Source organism: Ostrea edulis, chromosome 2 (genome assembly GCF_947568905.1).
Source record: "Ostrea edulis chromosome 2, xbOstEdul1.1, whole genome shotgun sequence".
NCBI lineage: Eukaryota > Metazoa > Mollusca > Bivalvia > Ostreida > Ostreidae > Ostrea > Ostrea edulis.
Genome location: NC_079165.1, coordinates 57,405,210 through 57,430,533, shown reverse-complemented (window position 1 = coordinate 57,430,533; position 25,324 = coordinate 57,405,210). Strand labels below are relative to the sequence as shown.

At 37.1% G+C, this 25,324-nt stretch overlaps 2 protein-coding genes across 7 annotated transcripts in view; one reads left to right on the top strand and one right to left on the bottom strand.

Annotated features, from left to right (window-relative positions):
• Positions 1-9,796, bottom strand: part of LOC125681967 (uncharacterized) — a 24,859-nt gene extending 15,063 nt beyond the window's left edge. The window contains exons 1-6 of one of the 6 annotated variants that reach the window (XM_048922263.2): positions 9,574-9,796; positions 8,671-8,768; positions 8,530-8,565; positions 1,502-1,804; positions 1,042-1,350; positions 655-948 (exon numbers count right to left, since the gene is read on the bottom strand). In XM_048922263.2, coding sequence (XP_048778220.2) covers positions 655-948; positions 1,042-1,350; positions 1,502-1,804; positions 8,530-8,565; positions 8,671-8,713 — 985 coding nt within the window. In that variant the 5' untranslated portion in view covers positions 8,714-8,768; positions 9,574-9,796. Of the gene's footprint in view, positions 1-654; positions 949-1,041; positions 1,351-1,501; positions 1,805-8,529; positions 8,566-8,670; positions 8,769-9,150; positions 9,289-9,521 lie in introns of those variants that run through there. The other 5 variants (XM_056154543.1, XM_048922261.2, XM_048922264.2 and 2 more) reach the window with 5 other exon arrangements.
• On the top strand, positions 9,762-25,324 carry LOC125681979 (heat shock 70 kDa protein 12A-like). The gene is made up of 5 exons (XM_048922340.2): positions 9,762-9,898; positions 14,248-14,692; positions 14,782-15,006; positions 20,117-20,273; positions 22,662-25,324. Exons 2-5 carry the CDS (start codon positions 14,324-14,326, stop codon positions 23,720-23,722), a joined length of 1,812 nt encoding a protein of 603 aa, XP_048778297.2. The 5' UTR covers positions 9,762-9,898; positions 14,248-14,323; the 3' UTR covers positions 23,723-25,324.

Here is a 25,324-nt window from a genome sequence, read left to right as displayed (position 1 = left end):
ATAAGTTGCCATGAAATATTAAGGTGATTCCACCCTCGGGGTTGCAAAAAAGCGGTAAAACCCTCGGCAAAGCCTGGGGTTTCACAGATTTTTTGCAACCCTCGGGTGGAATCACCTTATATTTCATGGTTACTCATAAGAGAGTCTTATAATCTTAACTCATACAAAATGAAACCATATGTTGTTTTTTAATATGTGAATACTTCAGAAAACAAGAGGCACATGGACCACATTGCTGAATTAAGCTACCACATTTTCCCCACATGCAGTTATACAATAGTTCCCTCTTACATAGACTAGAGAAAATAAGCCATCACACCTAAATTTCCCATTTCTACATCATGTTTCAATTAGAATGGCAAATTACATTTCTAAGAACACAGATATATAGATCTGTAAAAGGGAGGGAAAATACAATGAACAGAATTTGAATCTTGTCCCCCCCCCCCCCCCTAATATCTAGTAAGGTGCTATACCAACTTAGCTATCTAGCCACCAGTGATCAAATTTGGATACAGATCCATCATTTTTAAAACAACATGCTGAAATATTCTGCAATTTTCATAAATATTCTGGTTATTGATGTTCTGATCAGTTTCTGCCTCCCAAAAACAAAGGTAACTTAGTATAAAGGATAATAAAGCATATACAAACCTCTTTTCTTTATTTCACCACTCCTCTCCTTCATTCTAATTATCAGGTCCCCTCTGTTCAAATCTACATCCACTACCCTGAAGAGCTCCTTGCAAGCAGGTTTACCTTTCATCAAAAGTATTTTCAAAAGCTTGGATTTCTGCTGCTTTGCAGTATGAAAATGATCAATGTCTGACACATTAGTTTCATCCAGGAAACCATACATTTGGTCCACCATGAATCTAGCATCTTGACTGTCTGGAAGTTCTTCTTTGAGGAGACAAAAATTTTGTTGTATGCATACAGCATACTCAGCTGCAAATAGAGAAATAAAGTGGTGAGAAACAATTCATATGAAAAACCGACTAATCCTAATGAGTACATAAAGATATACTGAAAATTACTCACAAGGTTTATGTTTCAGTTTTCTGTCCTTTTGAAGTGTCTCCAACACTAAAAGACACTTCAAAGACTGCAGTGCAAATAGAAACGGACTGAGTAAAGCTGTCCTTTTTTCTAAAATATCAAGGAGCCCCTTTACTCTGGAATATTTCCTATCACAATCTGACACAGCATCATGTTCTCTAACACTAATGTAACCAGCCTCAAACATTTCATCTACAACTTCTCTGGGCTCCAGTTCTTCATGCAAGAAGGATGAATGTTTCTGCAGTAGCTCAACAGTGATTGCAAAAGGTGGTTTTCTTCGTTTGGCATCTGATATATAAAACATTAATTTAAAGAAATCATTGAATATGCTACAGAAACACAAAACATGAAGTATTTCAGAAAATTTGTTTTAATAAACATGCAATAAATTTGCAATGTGGAACTCAGAGGAAAAACAGTTTTATCATTTTGACTCTACCTTTCTTTGCCTCCACAAGTTTTGGAACTTGTTTACGAACATGCTCAATTTTCTCCGCTACATGACAATGACAGGGCTTTTTGTTCATGAGATCAACAAATTCTTTGCACCTTTTCTTCTTAATGATGAGTTTGACAAGTTTCTCACACTTTGTGTATCTGTTATGGGTTTTGCAGACATAGTCATCTTCCTCTCTACCACTCAACAAATCTCTCTGCTTCAGGTCATCTTGAAGGGATTGATAAATAATGTTTTCTTTGAGAAACACAAATGATCTCCTGACTGCAAGTTCATCAGGACATTCTGCAATGCAATGTTCTTCGAACTTAGTGAATGTTTAAAAAAGAATGTAATTCACTTTCAGAAAATAAATCATTTAGTTAATCCTAGTCATTTGTCGGTACAAATTGCCTTATACATTGCATGTGCCAGTGGATCTAATCACATATGCTAATTGTTTTCTTTATATCACACTCTTTAACTATGTAATACATTTTATAGATACATTCTTGGGTCAAAGGTTATGGATACACAATTCATCTCTGACATAATAGTCAAGTGGTTACCTGCAAATATTTCATTCTTATAGTCTGTGATGTCATAAACAAGCATTAACACAACATTCTTGTAAAACAGCATTTCTACATCTCAGATTTTAATGCAGCACTTCAAAATCTGATTTAATCAGGCTCAGATTTCTCAAACAAGAGGCCCATGGGCCACATTGCTCAACTGAGTCACCTTGGTCCATATTTAGAGATTCGCATGTAAAACTTTGATCCCCTATTGTGGCTCCACCCTACCCCCGAGGGCCATGATTTTAACAAATTGAATCTGCACTATGTCAGAAAGCTTTCATGTAAATCTTTTCTGGCGCAGTGGTTCTTGAGAAGAATATTTTTAAAGAGTTTCCCTTTATATTTGTATGTAAAACTTTGATCCCCTATTGCAGCCCCATCATACCCCGGGGGCCATGAATTGAACAAACTTGAATCTGCACTATGTCATGAAGCTTTCATGTAAATATCAGCTTTTCTGGCCCAGTGGTTCTTGAGAAGAAGATTTTTAAATGACACCATCCTATTTTTGCATTTTTGTGATTATCTCCCCTTTGAAAGGGACATGGCCCTTCATTTGAACAAATTTGAAAGCCCTTCACCCAAGGATGCTTTTGTCAAAGTTTGGCTGAAATTGGCCCAGTGGTTCTGGAGAAGAAGTTGAAAATGTAAAAAGTTTACAGACAGACAACGGACAACAGGCGATCAGAAAAGTTCACTTGAGCTTTAAGCTCATGTGAGCTAAAAATCAGAGAAAAATTCCCCACAATAGGGGATTTTCGAGTTCTTCCATGTCCGTGTTTATTCTGCATTTAGTCACTATTACGTCATATTTTTTTAGGTATGGTCATATCCGGTTTATCGTAGTTAACATAAATACAGTAAGTCTTATGTAAGTGTATATACAACTTATTGAAATGGACGTTGATTCTATGGAAGTATAATCGAACTAAAGAAATTTTTGTTATAGATAAGTGTTTCTTGTTCCTTTTACCGTAAAAGTAATATACAAAGGCTATGTAAGCTTGCGATTGGCCCTATAATCTAAATTTTGAAATCCTTTCCAAAAATGTTGGTGTAGATACGTAAAAAGAATTGATTCAAGCTCTTAAAAGTCAGTCGCCGATCTAGTCTAGTCAATCTAGCTCAAAAATGAGCAAAACCTCAAACTAATTGTAACAGAAATGAAATTTTGATTATTCATGCAAGAAAACACATGCAAACAACACATTAAAAATCAGCTTTTGTATTTCCATGGGAAAATTGGAATTTTGGGGTAAAATGATGTGTTTTTTCATGAAAATCGCTAAAAACTGGAAATTGAAGAAAATGTCCATTTTATGTAACATACAGTAAAAATAAGTTTCATATCTCAAATTTTAACCTGGAAATGTTCGATTAAATTTTTTTACAGCAGAATAAATTCTTTCCTTGAGTGTAATTTTTGGGTAAAATCTTGCTTTTTTGAATATAATTGTTAAAGATTGAAATTTTAAGAAGAAAACCCACATTTTGTCATTCATTTGAGTCTACCAATAAAAAATTGAAGTTAGGATTTATTTTAAAAACTGCTCAACAAGTAAGATATATAGATTATTGGCAATATATATGAAAAATACCATTTTAGGTAGGAAAACCTACCTTTTTCTAAAACAAAAACAGTGAAAAACTGGAAATGATAGGAAATGACTGTTTTATAGAAGAGATGACATTGATCTTATAAATTTAAGAATAAAACGTCCAAATGCACAACTAAACTTTTCTACACCAAAATTTATTTTCCCTTGCCGAATTTTGGGCTGAAATCTTCATTTTCCAACAAAAATCATTAAAAATTGGATTTTGGAAGAAAATACTTTTTCCTGTCCATTAGGCATATATGAGTTACCACATGAAGATTTATACATTAAAATAAACTGTTAACACAAAACAAGTGCCCCTTCAAAAATGGTCTGTTAAAGATGACCTACATTTTTGCAGTTACTCCCCTTACATCGGAAGTTGGAGGCGCACTTACCATTCCGGTCCTATGTTTCACATAAATACATGTAGTATTTTAAAACAAACAGTGTATAGTAAAGCTTACGTTACCAAATTCTTTATTAAGCTGAGTTTTAACAGCTTGTACTACATCTATGACGAAACAAGGTTCAGTTTCTTCGATTTTATAAAGAAATCTTTAATACGTGCACTTCGTCAAGTTCTAGAGTATGGGAAAGAGGGGGGGGGGGGGGGGGGGGGGTGTTATAGCCGTATTTGATTTTTAGTTCTATCCAAATTATTGTGCAATTAATACCGAGAATTTCAGAAGTAATCTGTTTTAAAAACAATGGACACATAGAATTAAAAGCAAAATGAATTAGCTAGCGCGCAACATCGTAAAAAAAAAAAAATGGGGGTGGGGGTGGGGTTGTGAAGATAATTTCACAATATTGCCTGAAAAATGACAAGTAAATTTTAATCCAAAGTTATAAAAATTCTTGATGGTGTGTGTGGTGGTGGTGGGGGGGGGGGGCTAAGGTTGTTCTCTCAGTTCAATTTTACACTTCCACTGTGTACAGTTCACGACAATGCTATTTTTAAAAAAAGAGGAGATAGGGCAACCAATCTGTCTAAAAATCGACCTCTGTACGTAAAAATTTATCAACTTTGCATGTAATGATAAAAGGTGTAGAGCCATTACTGCTACGTGCCTGATAATTATATAAGTGATCATTTGAGTAATTGCAGTACAGTTCAGTCCATGTTTTTACAAGTACAACGGCTAGTGTCACAATTTGCCTTGCATTTACAGCGAAAAACGTTCAAAAGTTTATCTGGCGCGACTTGTAATTTAGTTTTAACGGATACAAGAATTGCTGAGAGCAGTGATAAGCCCCAGTTCGAAGGATCCAAATTAATCATTTCTTTAGTCCACTCTCTGACTTAAAAAAATTCTTGCAGTGCTCCTCTTCTGCAGCTGTAGTTAGTAGTTAGTGGCAATGACTGAACTTATAAAAATGATATTGTGTTAGACAATACTTCACAAAGCAAATCTCCTATAAGTGTCTCTATGGTATTCCATCGTACAAAGTCGATATGACATCGACACCAGAATATATCTTTTTCTCTATGAAATCCTCATATAGGAAGGTGAAGATAACGAACAGTGATCCATCTCGTAACTTCTATAAGCAATACAAAATGGAGAGGTGGGCAAACACGGACCCCTGGATATACCAGAAGTGGGATCAGGTGCCTATGGACTATGATGAGTAAGCACCCCCTGTTGACCGGTTACACCTGCCGTGAGCTCTATATCTTAATAAGGCAAACGGAGTCACCCTTATTCAATATCATTGTGCCAAAAACGCCCTAACAATCTATATGAAACAAATCAGACAGATTTGACCCAATGATAGGTTGTATTGGCAAAGTAGATTGTTATAACGACCATATAATTCGCGAAATGCTGGCTTTAAACGAAACAGTTGAAACCCCTTCACCATCAACTTGTTTGTCAGTAGCCTGCCTCCATTTAAAAACTAATCATATACAGAATTTTTTCGCAATTTGTCTACATTTTGACTATACAGGACCCGTTCCGATGCCGAATATTCTTGATGTTGTGTCGCATCCTGTGAATGCATGTAGAAAGGGCAAGGATTGACAAACTTCATTTCCTAAAAAGACGTCTGGTTTTAACGATATTCTTCACTTAGGGGCAAGATAAAAAATTCAATGTCTCACAAAAAACTAAGTTCACATAGTTTTCACCAAGACTCCCCCCCCCCCCCCCCCCCCCCCCCCTTTAAAACTTAATATGACAAATGTTGAAACTAATCGAATAACAAGAAAAGAAATGTACGATTATAAATAACACTCTGTATACCTTTTCTACTGTTTATTCACAAATGAAAGTGTACATTAAATCTATTAAATGTTCATTAATATGTTTTAAATATTATGTGGTATTCAACAGTCGCTTGTCTTTTTCCTTTTTTCCCTAAAGTGTAATCGATGTCAGATGACAGAAACTTACGGGAGTTTTTATTCCCCTCCCCCTAACTAACTGAATTTAAATTTTCATCCGACATTGATCTCGTCCCTTAGGGCAGTTATGTTTATTTCAGAGTTCGTTGCTATTTCTGTGCTTTATATAAAGACATTTCAAACACAATGTGCATTTTGTATGATCCTCTAAAATTTACGATAAATAACTGTATCCCATTTCCATTCTCAATGATCGTGTGCCAGCGTGGCGAGAATTCCATCGTCATCGAAAACAAGTTTTGTCTTGAATAGATGGCCGGGCGGTCTAGCGCGCTGTTCGCATGCTGCTAGGAGATGTGGTTCTGCAGGTCGTGAGCCCAAGACTAACTCGATTTTACATCAAATCATGATACTATGCGCAAGTGTTTACTTACATTGATTTTTATTATTTATATTATCAATGTTTTATTATCATTATTATTACCCATGAATGACTCCCCAAACCTGAATTTGAAAAAGAAAAGCAAGAATACTTTACTTACTTAGTTTTATAAAAGTTTTTAATACAAAACGCTTGCTCAAATGAAGATACAAAATAACTGAAACTTTTAACCCGAATGGCTTTCCATACTTTCTTTTTTAACAACCATAATTCCCCCTTGTAAATTGACACTAATTCTTTAAGATTTTATTTATAATTGATTATTCATAACTTCTAAAGTAAATATTGTGTTTTATAATTAAAATTAATTCAGTAGAGGGTTAAACAAAATATTTTGAAGCTTTATTCGCGAAAGTTCCCCGGGAAAGGAAGTCTGCAAAGAATATGAGATGCTGAGCAATATTATATGTATACAGAAGGTCTTAAAATCACCTTTTTAATACAACTGTTAAGCTGTTTAATCGCGTTTTTTATTACATGCACTTTAGATCGTCGTGTATAACTTTAGTCCAATGACTGTCACAGTTAAGTTACTCCCCTTTATGTGTACGGTGTGCCGTTAACACCACAAAATATCGATGGTTTACTAAAACATTTAGTCTAAATTTGAAATATTTCCCATTGTCCGATTTTTTGTATGTTGTTAATCATGCTTTTGTTTATTAAATTCCATCGAGTTTGTTTCTGTTGCAATTACTTTGAGGTGATTTGCTAGATTGACTAGATCGGTAAAGAAAACTGACTGAGTTGTCGGAAATCATCAATAAAATTGTGGGGGAAAATTGAATGAAGACATATACCAGCTATTGAAAGTTATTATGTCATGATTTATCTTTACAAATATTGACACCATTGGAATGAATGGCGACTTCGGCATTCAAATCCGATAATGGATATATCGGTACTTCTGAGGCATGCATGTAGAATGAAGGAGGGGGAGGGAAACAACCATAACTTTCTATTATTTATCTATACAAATAAAGATATATTTCGTGACACAACCATCAAGACCCCCCCCCCCCCCCCCCCCCCCCCGACTTTTTATGGTGGCAGAAGTGAATGGAACGAATGCAATTTATGAAGTGAATCCATAATGTGTTCTCCCTACGATTCAAGTAATCAGAATTTGGGGGGAAAATTCTTATGCAATATACATGATACGCTACTACCCTAACCCCCCCCCCCCCCAACCCCCCAGCGTTGGCACGATAAGGAACCCTCACTGCTACGGCCCTGAGCGCTAAGCATGGGTCTAAATTTGCGGTACTTAACCTAAAGCTGTTGGTGTCTTAAAGTGAGAAATGAGTGAAAACTCCTCGACGAGTCGTAAAAACAATCAATCATTCATCCCCCCCCCCCCCTACTGAATTTTAAAAGGTGTGAAAATATATATATTGAGGTATAATAAGTCGTATGTCACTACTTAACCTTCATCCATACATTTCAAATTTGAAAGATTTTGAATATTAGTCAAAAGAACATGTTAGGATTTGTTTGTTTTGATATATTTATTTATTCTTGTCAAGAATTTTTGACAAAGTAGTGTGAAGGCATCTTCTCTGACTACCCACCCCCCTTCCCTGACAAACGATGTTACGTGCCTGTTTTCCCCTCTTACGTAAATCCGCATTACATCCCTCTGCCACACACCAATGGCACTGGTACTTAAATTCGGTATCAAAACCAGTGAGTAAAATAAATGAACGAAATCGTCTTGATTGTTAGCTAAACCGGAAGAAAGCATGCCTAAAAAAATCGCCAAATCACGTGACTTAGGTAGGTTCTAAAACACAAAATACGCACGGAACGGAAGAACTCGAAAATCCCCTATTATAACTCAGTGATTTCTCTTTTGTTTGAGAGCCTCGGAATCCCACCGCGACATCCAACAGCTATAACGATATAGCCTACTACGAGATGTAACATTGCATGGTTTAGTTGGCTATGATGTCATAGCTAGTAAAGCAATGAAAGCCACTTGATGACATTGAGTTTTTAACAATATATTTCAATAACAATTCCTGCCTATCCGAACTAAATCAAAAAATATATTTTACCTTGTGTATCACTAAGGGATCCAAATATGCCTGAATCTACAATAAACAATGAATACATTGACTCTAAAACAGAAAAATATGGACCAATCAGGCTATTGTAACAATATAAAATGCGTGTGATGTTTCATTTCGCCATCTTACCATCAGAAACATGTGAAAGCTGCCTATCCGTTGAATCCACCATAAGTCTCCACGGCTCTTTTAGGTCAATGCTTTAAGAATATGCAACAAAGAATATCCTGGAATGGAATTTTTTTCATAAATTATTGTTTGTCCATTCCTACTACAGGGGAATGGCTGGAAACTTTAATTTGGAGTCAGGAATTGTAACTCAAATAATTTGAGACACATGTACCAAGTAGATCAGATGTACCATACTTCCCATTTACATGTTTACTATTATTCAATTCAATTCTTTATTGGCACTAAAGCAAATGCATTAAGTGTTGTTAGCCATGTAGTACATATGTGTATAAGATACTTAATTTAGGCCTGACTTATCTGGCAGCCACCAATTAATTTATATGGCAGCCGACACCTAATTTATTAATTAAAGTTTTTTTGACAGCAAATTCGACAAAATTAATGGTACAGAGTAATGAAAAACACAGATCTACGTACTCAAGTTGCACTCAGTTTCCGGAGACTGATGGAAGTATGATAAATAATGTGGCGGAAGTCTGATAAATTGATTTAGTGGTATTGAACGCCAGATAATAAGTAGTAATCTCAGCGAGATTCGTCGAGGCTGAATATTTGGACTGAGCCTTGAATACAGACACATTGAGCGACTTATTGACAAAAATTCCGGTGCCTGTGCCTCGACGATTCTCGCCGCGATTAAATTAGCGAGACTGAGATACTACGATTATACTATTCTCTTTAGAGAAGTCGAGAGGCATAGCTATGCCTTTCGACTTCTCTAAAGAGAATACGATTATACGAGTCTTCATATTGATCATCATGATGTCATGCCCACAGTGCGATGATACCTTATTTAGCTCTGGCATGTAGAAGAATATTGATAGCCTAAACATCACTTGCCAAAAAAATGGCCGATCTCCATTCCAAAGTCTCGATGAACATCCTACTTCCTACTTTCTGGAACAAACCGAAAGTTGATTAATGAACCTCTAAATATGCTTTCATTACAGGTTACACAATTCATTAACTGCAATCTTCGCAACCAGGGGAGTGATGCGACAGCTAGGCCTAATATTATAAAACAAAACTACGAGTACGATGTAATATTTGGATATTGATGCTAAAAATAGCATTGTAAAATTTTACTTTCGTTTTTACTCACGAAGGTGTTTTGATCCATTCTTTCATGGGGCATTTTGTGAAAAGTGATGAATATTGTGGTGTGGTAAGTATAATAAAGTCATTAATTTACCCTCTCTATCCTGAAAGTGTTGATATTTCTGACAGTAGTCTTTCGTGCTCATCATTTAACCACATTGAGGCCTATAGATCTAGCTGTTTTTATTGAATGTCCAAAATATTACCCCCATGGCGGATTTAAGGCCCCCCCCCCCCCCATTTTTCAAATTTAAGGTAAATTGTGGTCTCTTGTTTAGAACAATGTAAAACGATAAAAGAAGAACTTCTTCCACTCTCGGAAAAATAAATCAAATGACAATTTTTTTAAATTTATAATTACTTTTATTGGGAGAATTTATATTTTTTTCCAAAAACCCTCGAAACTTACGGAAGCCGATAGGTGCCAGGGTATAGAATTAATATTTATTTAACTGGCGGCCGCGACTTAATTTATCTGGCGGCCGCCACTTATTATCTGGCGGCTGCCACATAAATTAAGTGGCGGCCGCCACTTAATTTAACTGGCGGCCGCCACTTATTATCTGGCGGCCGCCATATAAATTAACTGGCGGCCGCCACTTAATTTATCTGGTGGCCCCCACTTAATTTAACTGGCGGCCGCCACTTATTATCTGGTGGCCGCCAGTTAATTTATCTGGCGGCCGCCAGTTGATTATATGGCGGCCGCCACTCAATTTAAATCATTTATATGGCTGTCACCAGTTATTCAATTCCTCTCTCTTTCTCTATCTTTCTCTCAAAATGAAAGGGGTGCAATGACACTGCAATCCATCCCCAATGCTTAGTAATATGTATGTGATATATATATATACAATTAAGAGCATTAAATTATTGTTTTTCGATTGTACTGTTAAATACGTAGAATCACGGGGCTGACACTCCATTTTTTTGACAACGTTCAATTTCTATTATTTTCACATGCAAACTAAATTATTTTCACATGTGAAATAAGATTAATTTGCGGATTGACCCCCACCCCACTCTTTGGGTGGTAGTAATGAATGGTAAAAATGTAATAATGAATGAACTGATCAATTGAAGGATGAACGGAGTCCCCTCCCTCCAATTTAGGAGTACAAAGTTTGGACAAAAGAGACATTTTAGGTTCCTTTTCTGCTTGTCAACAATTGTAGAGGACAATTTCTCCTCTGACTGTCCCTATACACTTTGAAAAACGATGCTGCGTGTTTGCGTACTATTCTAAATCTTTCCAAAATAATCACTCAGCGATACGAATTATATTGTTTTTGCAATTGGCAGCCGCCATATATAAATTAAGTGGCGGCCGCCAGATAAAATAAGTGGCAGCCGCCAGTTAATTTATATGGCGGCCGCCAGTTAATAAGTGGCGGTCGCCAGTTAAATTAAGTGGCGGCCGCCACATAAATTAAGTGGCGGCCGCCAGTTAAATAAATATTAATTCTATACCCTGGCACCTATTGGCTTCCATAGAAACTTACGTATACGTCATATTTTATTCATTTCACCTTAATAACATGACAGAAAATATTAAAAATGACCATAAAGGAGACATATTTCAAACCCTATAAAATCTGTAAAATCCAGGAGCTTCGCCTTGGACACACTGGCCCTGACTGGGGTCCTTAAGGCGGCCCCCAGACCCCCTGCCTTATAAAGTTGCGCCCTCACCTGCAATTCCTGGAATATCAACTCTTTCCTTAGATGTCAATTTTTTTTTAAAATGAGACCAAAAGTTTGTGATGAGCCCTAATCCGAGATTCCTCTGACTCTTACCAATCACTCTTACATGTTGGGAACACTTCCCCACGAAAACGCGATTATCCCTCTTTAGCGAAAGTAAATATATCCTGTAAAACTGAGAAAAACGCCCAATCAGTACATCTCTTCATGTTTCATGTGTAAAGAAGAAAAAGTGCTAAAATGTCTGATACTTCTGCAAATATATTAATCAAAACACTCACAATGTGTATTGGATTTCAGACTGCTTCCCTCATATGCAACAAAGCTGATTTGAAATTTCTAGACTGCATAATGGCAAATTCCGTGCAATGCTGAATAAATGTGACACTCATACTAAACATATGACACGCATTTTCTCTATCAAATTGACAACACATGTGTTGTCAATTTGATAGAGAAAATGCGTGTCATATGTTTAGTATGAGTGTCACATTTATTCAGCATTGCACGGAATTTGCCATTATTTTCCATCAAGACACCAAAACAAATGTTAATGGTAATGTTTACTTTCTCGCGAAAGAGGGATAATCATGTTTTAGTGAGAGGGAAGTGTTCCCAACCTGTTTTTTATTGTGACAAGGATTCGCGAGCCCCTGTGATCAGTCTAAGGGAACCTAATTTGTGATTGTTTTTATTATAATTATTATTTAGAATTTTATTTAAAAACAATATTAACCTAGCTTGGAACTAGCTATTCTGCATTTTGACTGATCAGATGGATATCACAATGACTACTCGATCATAGCTTGTAGAAGAGCTCTGTTCATGAAAGATATAAACTTACTCTTTACTAATTTATATTCCCATATGATACTGCATGTCCGGGACTCCACTACTGTATACAGAGAAATATTCGATGTGATTTGGACAAATTTGAATTTTCACTATGCCAGGAAGCATTCACATATATAATTAAGTTTCTTTTTTATTTTATTTTTTTGGCCCAGAAGATTTTTAATTAACTTCACCTAATTTTTGCCTTTTCTTTATTACCCCGCCCTAATACGCAATTTCCGAGTTGCCCAACAGTTTTTTCCCTTTCTGGAACTCTTACGCACAGTGAGATGCAAAACATAATATCGTCCACATGTGGTGGGTATAAATGCTTATCGCTGCCTTCATATATTGCCTTTAGGCCAATTACCAGACATTACGCAACCACCCAATCTGCAGGGACACACAATATTAGTAAATTTTTTAATGATAAATTAGCTCAAACAAAAATCAATAATCACCATTTTTCTTTTATTAAAATATCACTCGTGCAGAGGAGGAAATAAAAAAATTCATATTTAATCTAATGGCCTAATTCAAACAAATATTATTCTTGATACGGTCAGTTTAATGTATACCAACGGCTGATATAAACAAACTTTACACTTTCATGACTTTTATTCGTATTTATATAGCTAGTCTATAGTATATGTATACATCTTGTACCCACCCAAGCGTTCAACAGAACACTTAACGTACCTCCATCACAGAAGAACTGATATCTCAGAAGTTGCGTATTGGAAGGGGGATGGCCCTTAATTTAATCAAACTTGAATCCCCTTCACCCAAAGATACTCTGTGCCAAGATTGGTTGAAAGTAATTAACCCATTATTTCAAAAGAAGATGATGTTTTGAAAAGTTGATGACAATGGACTTTGCCTCAGGTGAGCTCAAAAGGTACAATGTCCTATGTCGCAGTATGCAGTGGCACCCTCACTGCTGAATGGCCCATAGTGCCTATCATAGGTAAATATTTATGGCATCCGATCTTCATGCACCTAGGCTGATGTGTCCATTCTTGAAATTCTTATGATGTTAAACCACAAACAAGATCGAAGCCACATCGCTCACCTGAGTTACCTTGGCGCATATTTCAAATATTTTCCCTATATATTTGCATGTAAAACTTTGATCTCTAATGTGGCCCCAACCTACCCCTGGGGGCCATGTTTTTACAAACTTGAATTTGCACTATGTCAAGAAGCTTTTATGTAAATGTAACTTTTGGCCCAGTGGTTCTTCAGAAAAAGATTTCCCCATTATATTTGTATTTAAAACTGTGATCCCCTCTTCTGGCCCCAGCCTACACCCAGGGGCTGTGATATTGACAAACTTGAATTTACACTATGTCAGGAAGCTTTCATGTAAATGTAAACTTCTCTGGCCCAAAGGTTCTTGAGAAAATGTAAACTTTTCTGACCCAGTGGTTCTTGAGAAGAAGATTCTTAAAGATTTTCACTATATATTTGTATGTAAAACTTTGATCCCCTATTGTGACCCCACTCTACCCCCGGGGGCCATAATTTTAACAAACTTGAATCTGCATAATGTCGGGGAGCTTTAAGGTATATATTAGCTCTTCTGGCCCAGTGATTCTTAAGAAGATTTCTAGATGACCCCACCCTAATTTTGCATTTTTGTGATTATCTCCCCTTTGACCCTTCATTTGAACAAACTTGAAAGCCCTTCACCCAAGGATGCTTTTGCTAAGTTCGATTGAAATCGGCCCATTGGTTCTGGAGAAGAAGTCGAAAATGTAAAAAGTTTACAGACAGACAGACGACAGAAAATATTCAGGTGATTAGAGAAGGTCACTTGAACTTTCAGCTCAGGTGAGCTAAAAAGTATTTACAATAAGCAATACACTTTACTTTCAGAGTTGTCCTGATTGATAAACAAAACATGAATTATGAAGAACCTGGAAGTGACACACAGTGAATTGTCAGGAGTGAAATGTCTGGGTTAGAGGAGAAACCAAGAAAGGTGATGTCTGGTTTGGAGGAGAGACAGCGCCCAGTGTCGGGCTCCTCAGGAACAATGCTCATAGCTGCCATGGACTTTGGAACTACTTATTCAGGATATGCCTTTAAGTTTCCCCTCGACTCCCCAAAGTATATTTACATCAAATCCTGGAATGAAGAAGCGGGTAGCAGCTGCTTGCCTTCGGAAAAGGCCCCCTCATGTGTTCTTTTGAGAGCTAATGGAGAATTTAAGTCATTTGGTTATAAGGCTGAAAAAGAATACAACGAAATCTCAAGTGAAGGTCAAATGGAGGAATGGCATTTTTTCAAGCATTTCAAAATGATTTTGCACAATGAAGAAGTGGGTATAGGACATTTAATCATATTTGAAAAATATTTTGATGACGAAATTCTTGTACTTTGTGTAATTCTTCATACATTTTCTTGCAGAACCTTAGTAGCGAAACAATGCTCAAAGATTCTCGAGGATATGAAATGCCAGCGAAACTTGTTTTCACACATTGTATCAGATTTATGAAAGAAGACTTACTGAAGATGGTGAAAAAGAAGAAATTAGAGGCTGCTTATACAGTGAATGACATCAGATGGGTGTTAACAGTACCTGCCATCTGGGAGGAACCTGCGAAAAAGTTCATGAGAGAAGCTGCAGAGGATGTAAGTTAATGAAGCATTGAGCTATTTTACAAAAATACTGGCACAATTATACATTTATTGCCGGATAATGAGGGGTATTCATATTAAGGAACTTTTGAGAACAACCACACAGGACACTGTAACTGTAGGTACTCGGTTCAATACTTGCTTTATTGGTCCAAATATATAATACATTTATTACTTAAGCCTATCCAATTGAAATTTTTTATATCAATTCAAATTTTAAGGGTTTGGTAAGTACTACATTTTGTGGTGGAAGGACTAATAAAAAAACTAAGTCTGTATGAATTTTTACCAGTTTTTGTACACCCATCTTTAGATAGGACATACATGTATATGTATTTTGGTATGGCGATCGTGTCCGTTCGTCCCTCCCGCTTTGTGTCCAGCTCGTACGTAACTCCAATACTATAAGACCTAGAATCATCTAACTTTTTCAGCTGATGCATCTTGGGTGGGTCGCACTTTAAAGTTAGGTCACTGTGACCTTTGATTAAGACTATATGGCCAAATATGGCAAAATCCTGTGCAACTCATAACTGGACAATTATTTGGTCTATAATCATTAATTCAAACTTGGTCTGTTAATGCACTGTTAGTGTTTTTCTTTTCATAATTCTCCTTCAATGTAGTGTAACAGGAAAGAAGAAAAGCAAACCCAGAACCCCTGCATTACTAGTCAGGTGCTCTAACCACTGATTGAGCTACCAAAGCCAATATCCACAGTCCATATTGCCCAAAACACTACATTCCTCCCTCCTTAAATTATCTTTGCCCTCGAAGACACGCAACCCAGATTCTTTTGCCCCTGGCAGGATTTTCACCTGCAAGTCCAGGGGTGGTCAACGACACCAGATGTAACACAAAAGGAGAAAATTTACAGATGGACCAGGAACTGAAGAACTGCATGAATTACTAGTCTGGTGCTCTAACCACTGAGCTATCCAGGCCCAAACCACTACAACAGAAATAAAAAATATGCTTTAAAAAATGACAATCTGTATACAAAATTTATTTCAGGTTTGAACCTTTTTAAGCTTAATTATATGATTGTATAATTTTGTGCTTTTTGAATGGCTGAGATCCAACAGAAAAATAGAATGTTATGTTCACCTGCATCATCATGTGCTTTTGAGGTGAATATAACATTTTATATTTCAACTTTAAGCTAAAAATAAAATTGGGAACATTAAAATATTCTTGATATGATATATAATTTAGTACCATTTATAGTTTCAATTCAAAATGAATAGGTTATTCTAGTATCACTTATTTGAACGTGATATCATTATCAAAGACATACACAACATTTCTGATATTTTCACTAAAATCATATTTTTATCTCCTCTATATGAAGATTTCTGAAGTAGGTTTAACTTTTATATCGTAGTAAAATTACAATACTTTGTATATCAGCCTGGGTAGCTCAGTGGATAGATCACTGAATGCTAGGGTCCCGGGTTCAATCCTCAATTGTTCCAGGGATTTTTCTTTCCTTCTTTGCTACAGTGATGTCTTTTTATACAACTTACTGTAATATGTATAAGCTGACTTTACAACAAGATATGCTAACTCTAAAATAGGCATGGTAATATACACAAAGATATTCTGTAGAAATGAGATAGAATTTAAGTGAATGACAATTTTATTTTATATTATTGAGAAACATCACATATTCCCTTAACTCAAAACAAATCACTTAATGGTAAAAGATACCAAAACAGTGACTGATAAATCCTTACCATTAGTAAGAATAATGCACATTTTGGAGTATTAAAATCCAAGGTCCTATAACACTAGCTGGCCAGTGAATCAGAGATCATGTTGACTCCTAGAGCACTAGCTGGTCAGTGAATCAATGATCATGTTGACTCCTAGAGCACTAGCTGGTCAGTGAATCAGTGATCTTATTATATACCTCAGTATGAGAATTCTATGCAACACGTAATCTGATTGGTCTAGACAGTCACGTGCCAGGGATGATAAAACTTCATATCTCCCTCTCAAACATCATATCTCCCCATCATATTTACCCCTTGGGCAGCCTCGTGCATTTTCCATTAATTTAACGTCAAGGTAGATGAAGTGTATTGTGACGTCACAATAAGTCCGAGTCATTCTACTTTCATAGTTCATCTTTGATACACCTGGTTTTAGTTTTAGTTAATACAAAAACAAACAAGTAAATTAGCATTCAAAGAGAATGGAAATACAAAAACTGGTTATCTATATTTCGTTGTTTGTACCTTCTACCATAATACGTTGACAGTGCGGTGTTACCGTTAGGGCAATCTCAGCTACATACAATGTATAGATGAGTGGACTCCAATTTCAAATGCACTTTTGTAGTCTTGCTTTGTTTCGATATAATAAACAATCTATTGCATGATAGTGAGGGAGATATGAAGATTTATTCACCCAAGAAAAATCATATTCCCCGAGGGCAACGCCCGAGAGAAATGTATAATATTGACTCCTATAGCACTAGCTGGCCAATGAATCAATGATCATATTGACTCCTATAGCACTAGCTGGCCAGTGAATCAGTGATCATATTGACTCCTATAGCACTAGCTGGCCAGTGAATCAATGGTCATATTGACAGACTCCTATAGCACTAGCTGGCCAGTCAATCAATGATCATGTTGACTCCTATAGCACTAGCTGGCCAGTGAATCAATGGTCATATTGACTCCTATAGCACTAGCTGGCCAGTCAATCAATGATCATATTGACTCCTATAGCACTGGCTGGCCAGTGAATCAATGGTCATATTGACTCCTATAGCACTAGCTGGCCAGTGAATTATTGATCATATTGACTCCTATAGCACTAACTGGCCAGTGAATTAATTGATCGTATTGACTCCTATAGCACTAGCTGGCCAGTGAATCAATGGTCTTATTGACTGACTCCTATAGCACTAGCCGGCCAGTGAATCATTGATCATATTGACTGACTCCTATAGCACTAGCTGGCCAGTGAATCAATGATCATATTGACTCCTATAGCACTAGCTGGCCAGTGAATCAATGATCATATTGACTGACTCCTATAGCACTATCTGGCCAGTGAATCAATGACCATATTGACTGACTCCTATAGCACTAGCTATCTGGCCAGTGAATCAATGATCATATTGACTGACTCCTATAGCACTAGCTGGCCAGTGAATCAATGATCATGTTGACTCCTATAGCACTAGCTGGCCAGTGAATCAATGATCATATTGACTGACTCCTATAGCACTAGCTGGCCAGTGAATCAATGATCATGTTGACTCCTATAGCATTAGCTGGCCAGTGAATCATTGATCATATTGACTGACTCCTATAGCACTAGCTGGCCAGTGAATCAATGGTCTTATTGACTGACTCCTATAGCACTAGCTGGCCAGTGAATCAATGATCATATTGACTGACTCCTATAGCACTATCTGGCCAGTGAATCAATGACCATATTGACTGACTCCTATAGTACTAGCTATCTGGCCAGTGAATCAATGATCATATTGACTGACTCCTATAGCACTAGCTGGCCAGTGAATCAATGATCATGTTGACTCCTATAGCACTAGCTGACCAGTGAATCAATGATCATATTGACTGACTCCTATAGCACTAGCTGGCCAGTGAATCAATGATCATATTGACTCCTATAGCACTATCTGGCCAGTGAATCAATGATCATATTGACTCCTATAGCACTAGCTGGCCAGTGAATCAATGATCATATTGACTGACTCCTATAGCACTATCTGGCCAGTGAATCAATGACCATATTGACTGACTCCTATAGTACTAGCTATCTGGCCAGTGAATCAATGATCATATTGACTGACTCCTATAGCACTAGCTGGCCAGTGAATCAATGATCATGTTGACTCCTATAGCACTAGCTGACCAGTGAATCAATGATCATATTGACTGACTCCTATAGCACTAGCTGGCCAGTAAATCAATGATCATATTGACTCCTATAGCACTATCTGGCCAGTGAATCAATGATCATATTGACTCCTATAGCACTAGCTGGCCAGTGAATCAATGATCATATTGACTGACTCCTATAGCACTATCTGGCCAGTGAATCAATGACCATATTGACTGACTCCTATAGCACTAGCTATCTGGCCAGTGAATCAATGATCATATTGACTGACTCCTATAGCACTAGCTGGCCAGTGAATCAATGATCATGTTGACTCCTATAGCACTATCTGGCCAGTGAATCAATGATCATATTGACTGACTCCTATAGCACTAGCTGGCCAGTGAATCAATGATCATGTTGACTCCTATAGCACTAGCTGACCAGTGAATCAATGATCATATTGACTGACTCCTATAGCACTAGCTGGCCAGTAAATCAATGATCATATTGACTCCTATAGCACTATCTGGCCAGTGAATCAATGATCATATTGACTCCTATAGCACTAGCTGGCCAGTGAATCAATGATCATATTGACTGACTCCTATAGCACTATCTGGCCAGTGAATCAATGACCATATTGACTGACTCCTATAGCACTAGCTATCTGGCCAGTGAATCAATGATCATATTGACTGACTCCTATAGCACTATCTGGCCAGTGAATCAATGACCATATTGACTGACTCCTATAGTACTAGCTATCTGGCCAGTGAATCAATGATCATATTGACTGACTCCTATAGCACTAGCTGGCCAGTGAATCAATGATCATGTTGACTCCTATAGCACTAGCTGGCCAGTGAATCAATGATCTTATTGACTGACTCCTATAGCACTAGCTGGCCAGTGAATCAATGATCATATTGACTGACTCCTATAGCACTAGCTGGCCAGTGAATCAATGATCATATTGACTGACTCCTATAGCACTAGCTGGCCAGTGAATCAATGATCATATTGACTGACTCCTATAGCACTAGCTGGCCAGTGAATCAATGATCATGTTGACTCCTATAGCACTAGCTGGCCAGTGAATCAATGATCATATTGACTGACTCCTATAGCACTAGCTGGCCAGTGAATCAATGATCATGTTGACTGATGTCATGATATAAGTGAAATATTCTCACATAGACATTAAGCACAACATGTTTTTTCTTTCTCGATTTTTCAGGCTGGTATCAAGGGTGATAATTTACTGCTGGCATTGGAGCCAGAAGCTGCATCCATTTACATGAAAGAGATAAATGTGGAGGTTCAGAAAGACATGAATGAGTCTCGACTGTCTGCCTTCTCCCCAGGGACTAAGTACATGATTGTTGACCTGGGAGGTGAGCTCAAAACAAAATCAGCTATAGGGCAGTAAAGGATATTTTTAGGTTTTCTTTTGTAGTATTAATGGGACTGGTTCACAATGTTAAAAAAAATGTCAATTTTGATGTTAAACATTAAAAATATAACTCATTTAATGTTGAGAGCCAAAATTTTGACATTCTGAATGCAAGAATAATAGCAATATTTTAGCCTTAGCTCTGTGTTATGTAAACAAAGGCTAGTCTTTTTTGTTTACAAACAAACCAATGGGATGCTAATTTTGTAATATAAAGCATCTTCTTCTTCTTCTTGTCGTTCGCCTTTACACTTGGATTTCTGCTTCCTCTACGAATCTGGTGGTCTTCTGTAAGTCCTCCACTGTTCCAAATAGCTTTTCCTGGATGGTTGTTGGTAATGGCCATATCCTTTGTCTCAATGCCTGATGGTTCTTGCATGTCTGTAGAATATGTGTTGTATCTTGTTCTGCCTCACCACAGGGACACATTGGGGATGGTACCACTTTCATCACTCTGTTCAGATGTTTGTTTAGTCTATTGTGTCCTGTCCTCAGTCTGAATATGACGGTTTGTTCAGGTCTCGACAGATGGTGGTAACTGTCTTGATGGTTGGATTTTCTGTACAGAGATTTTATTATGGTTTTCATCTCTGCAAGGCAGACTGGGTTTTCCTCCTGTTGTTGTCCAGCACCTTGTTTTGCGAGAATGTCAGCTTGTTCATTACCATAGACTCCACAGTGCGAAGGGATCCATTGTAGCACTGTTATGCGACTTTGAATGTTAAATAGCGCCTGTTCTAGTGATGGTAGCTTGTTGTTTGTCAATCCCTGTAATACGGACAGAGCATCTGTAAGGAAAACAACTGGTGTTGTGATATTGACTTTGTCTGTGATGGTATGTGCAGCATGACTGATGGCTTTTTCTTCAGCTTTATAGTTGGAACAATGCAAGCCTGTTGGTATTGCTTCAGATTGTCGCTCTCCATTTGGATATTGGATGTATATACCAGCCCCTCCGTTTTTTATTGCATTTGTGGCTGATCCGTCCGTGAATACTCTTATCCAAAATTCAGAGGGGTACTGTTCTTCTAGCATGGTCATAGTGTGAGTTTTCTTTACAATATCAGATTGTTCATCTTTGGATGTGATGTTTGGTACTGATGTCTGAATGCTGACATTTCTCAGTTTATCTTCAGTAGGGTAGTCATTTACAGAAAAGGCTATAGGTTTGACTTGCTTTGGTAGCGATTCATGATGTTCTCTTTGTAAAGCTCTTGTCTCTAATACAAAACTTGATCTTTTCAGTGTGCCTGATGAGAGTTGCTTTAGTCTATTATTCATTGGGTGATCTTCAGTACAGCAGTATTTTGCGGCTTGTAACATTGCATTGCACTCCCTTCTCTTACTTAGCGGAGTTATGTTTGTTATCTCCTCCATACTATGTATTGGGGTTGACTTCATGGCACCTGTGATGATTCGTAGTGCCTGGTTCTGTACTTTGTGTAAGGTCTGTAGGTGTGTTTTTGCTGCTGTCATCCATGAGGTAGATCCATATTTAAGATGTGGACGAACATTCCCCTGGTAAACTGATTTTAATATTTTTTCATTGGCACCCCAATTTGTTCCTGCCAATTTCCTCATGATGATTAGTTTTCTTCTTGCTTTTGCTTCAGCTGATGTTATATGCTGCTTCCATGTCATTCTTTTATCAAAGGTTACTCCAAGATATGTTTGTTGGTCTTCAATCTCTAGTGATGTGCTGCCCAGATTAAGCTGTACAGATTGGTTTTTCTGGGAGAGTGAGAACAGAGTTCCAGTTGTTTTTTCTCTGTTGATTGTAACACACCATTGCTCAGCCCATGTCACTACCCTGTCTTAAGTAGTTTGTATTCTGTATTTTGCTGTGGTTGTATATTCCTCTGAGCACCAGAGAACAAGATCGTCTGCATAAAGGGCTGTACGTACACCTTTTGGTAGCTGTTGAACAAGATCGTTCATATAGAGGATAAAAAGTAAAGCATCTTAATTTTGCAGTCACAAATTCAACTTTTAGAAGACACAGTTTGCCTAAAGAATAGTACTTGAAATGTGATAGATATAATAAACTTAGATCGATATCCATTTCTTTTGAAAACTTCGTAAACAATAACATACTGCAATCTTTGTGTACAAAACAAATAATAAACTCTCTAAAATGAGCTTCTGTGATAAAGTATAACTTTAATTTGTGTGAAACCTTTTAAACACAGTAGACAGTAGATTTTGATCATTAAAAGTGAAAAACAAAATTTGGGGGGAAATCATGAATCAGTCCCTTTACAGACAAGCTCAAGAATTTATGGGAACATGAAAGTCTTACTGTATTCTTTTTTTCAATATATTGTTACAGGTGGAACTGTAGATGTGACAGTTCGTGAAGTTCTAGGAGACAGATCTCTGAAGGAAATCACAAAGGCTAGTGGTGGGGCCTGGGGAGGACTGAAAGTTAATGACCAGTTCTATCAGTACATAAAGGAACTTGTGGGTGATAAAATCATGGACAAGTTTATAGAGAAGCATCCATCAGCTCATCTAGAACTTGAACGGGAAATTGAGCAGAAGAAGAGGAACTTGCAAGGTGACAAGGATAGAAAAATTGCAATAAATCTACCTGGCGAACTATTAGAGATGTTTGAGAAAAGAAATGGGAAAAGTATGATGGACTTTGTTCAGTCATCTGGTCGTTACAAGGACAAGGTCAAAATGAAGTACGAGAGGTTGTGGTTTGACCTGTCAGTCACGTTTTCAATGTTTAAGCCGGCAGTGGACAGTATTCTGTATCACATTGGGGATTTGCTTTCATATCCAATCACTCAGGGTTTACAAAACATAATGCTTGTTGGTGGGTTTTCAGATTCCAAAATTATTGAGAAGACAGTAAAAGAAAAGTTTAAAGATTATAGAGTTGTCATTCCCCAAGATGCGGGTCTGGCTGTTCTGAAGGGTGCTGTTTTGTTTGGGCAGAACCCACTTGTTGTATCAGAAAGAGTTAGTCGATTTACATATGGTACTAAACAGTTTCGATACTTCTTAGAGAGCGATCCTCTGGAACTCAGGAAGGAGATAGAAGGTGTGCCTTATTGCAAAAATGTTTTTAACATCTTGGCCAAAAGTGGAGAAACATTCCGGGTAGGTCAAAAGGTCACTACAGAAGTGTCACCCATAACTCCAGAAATGACACAAATGCCAGTTATCTTCTACCAGTCACACAATTCTGTCCAAAAATATGTGGACGAAAATTGTAGAGAAATTGGAGTTTTATTAGTTGATATGCCTGACACAACGGGTGGTCTTGATCGAATAGTGGATGTGTCCTTGACATTTGGCGACACAGAACTACATGTGACTGGAACTGACAGGTCCTCTGGAGAGAAAGTGTCTGTTACAATTCAATTGTTGAAGAGCAAGTGATATAAATGGGCATTTTGACAATCTAATTAGATTGGCAGTTTGATTGTTCAACAATTACTAATGTTTGAATTGTTATATTTTTACGGTTTACAGGTTTGTGCCAAATTTTCCATGGTTTTATTGCATTTGAAGTTTTATCCCCCCCCCCCTCCCTTGAAAAATAGGGGCATACTGTTTTGCATCTGTTGGTCTGTCTGTAGACCAAGTTTTGTCTGCTCAATATCTAAAAAAACCTTTGCTTGAAAGTTACCAGACTTGGTACATTGGTTGCCCGTAGAGAGTCATATTAACCATAGGCAATTACATTTACTATTAAAGAGTAGTAAATTCGAACCCAAGTGATATAATTGCCTATGGTAGGCCTATTTTAAAACAGACATCAACCCTCCACCAAGAAGCAGATGACCTTATGGATTTTGAGGCCAGAAGGTCAAACTGGATATATAGTAAATATTGTCTGATCTTGAAAATCATGTTTGACAGATATCAAACTTGGTACACTGGTACATCCTAATGATTAGATGACCTCTATTGATTTTTAGGTCACAAGGTCAAGGGTCAAACTGGACATAGTAAGATATTGTTTGCGCAATATCTTGAAAACTCTTTGGTTGACAGACATTAAACTTGGAACACTGATTCTACCTAAGCAGTTGATGACCCCTATTGTTTTTGAGGTCACAAGGTCAAAGGCCACGAGTGAAATTACTCTAGACACAATAAGATATTGTCTGCTCAATATCCTGAGAACCTTTTGCTTGACAATCATCAAACTTGGTACACTGGTTCATCCCAAGGAGTAGATGACCCCTATTGATTTTAAGGTCAAAATACTCTTGACATAAGAAAATATTTTCCACTTAATATCTTTGATGATAGTGAGTGAGACATCAAACTTGGTTCACTGGTACCCCCAAAAAGAGCAGATGACCCTCAATGGTTTTCAAGTACCACAGGCATCTTCGCAGGCCAAGTGTCCAATTCACTTACTCTCATCTCACAAGGTCAAAGGTCATAACTTAAACGAATGATTATTTGGAAATGTCTGTTCTGTATCTTGAGATATTGTGGTTGCCTCTGAATGGTAGATGATCCTTATTTTTCTCTATATTACTGCAGACATTCTATTTAATGTTGATCCTTTTCAATATTGCCACATGGGCATGGGCATATTTATTGAAATTGGCCAAAATTACTATTTGGTTGTATTGTTTGTTGAAATGTTGTTATATTTCTTGTTTATTGAAGTTTTAATTGTTATCGTTATATTTTTACAGTTTACCAGTACCTTAATTTTTAATGGTTTTCAATGATACTAGTAAACTGGTAACCCTGAATATTTTGCTGGTTGTTTTTCTTGACCACTTTTCTTCATTATAGTTTATAATTGGAGAGTATTTTCTGGTGTAGCATTTTCTCACTTTTTTTTTTGGTGTTACATTGTTTTGTTTTGTAAAACATATACCTTTCATTATAAAAACATTGCCATTTATATGTGTATACACCCGTTGCGTGACAACTTTGTATATATATGTGACATTTACAGGCATGTAGGGTGCTGTCCAATCTCTTGCTGTATTGAATAAAATATTTATAATCCTA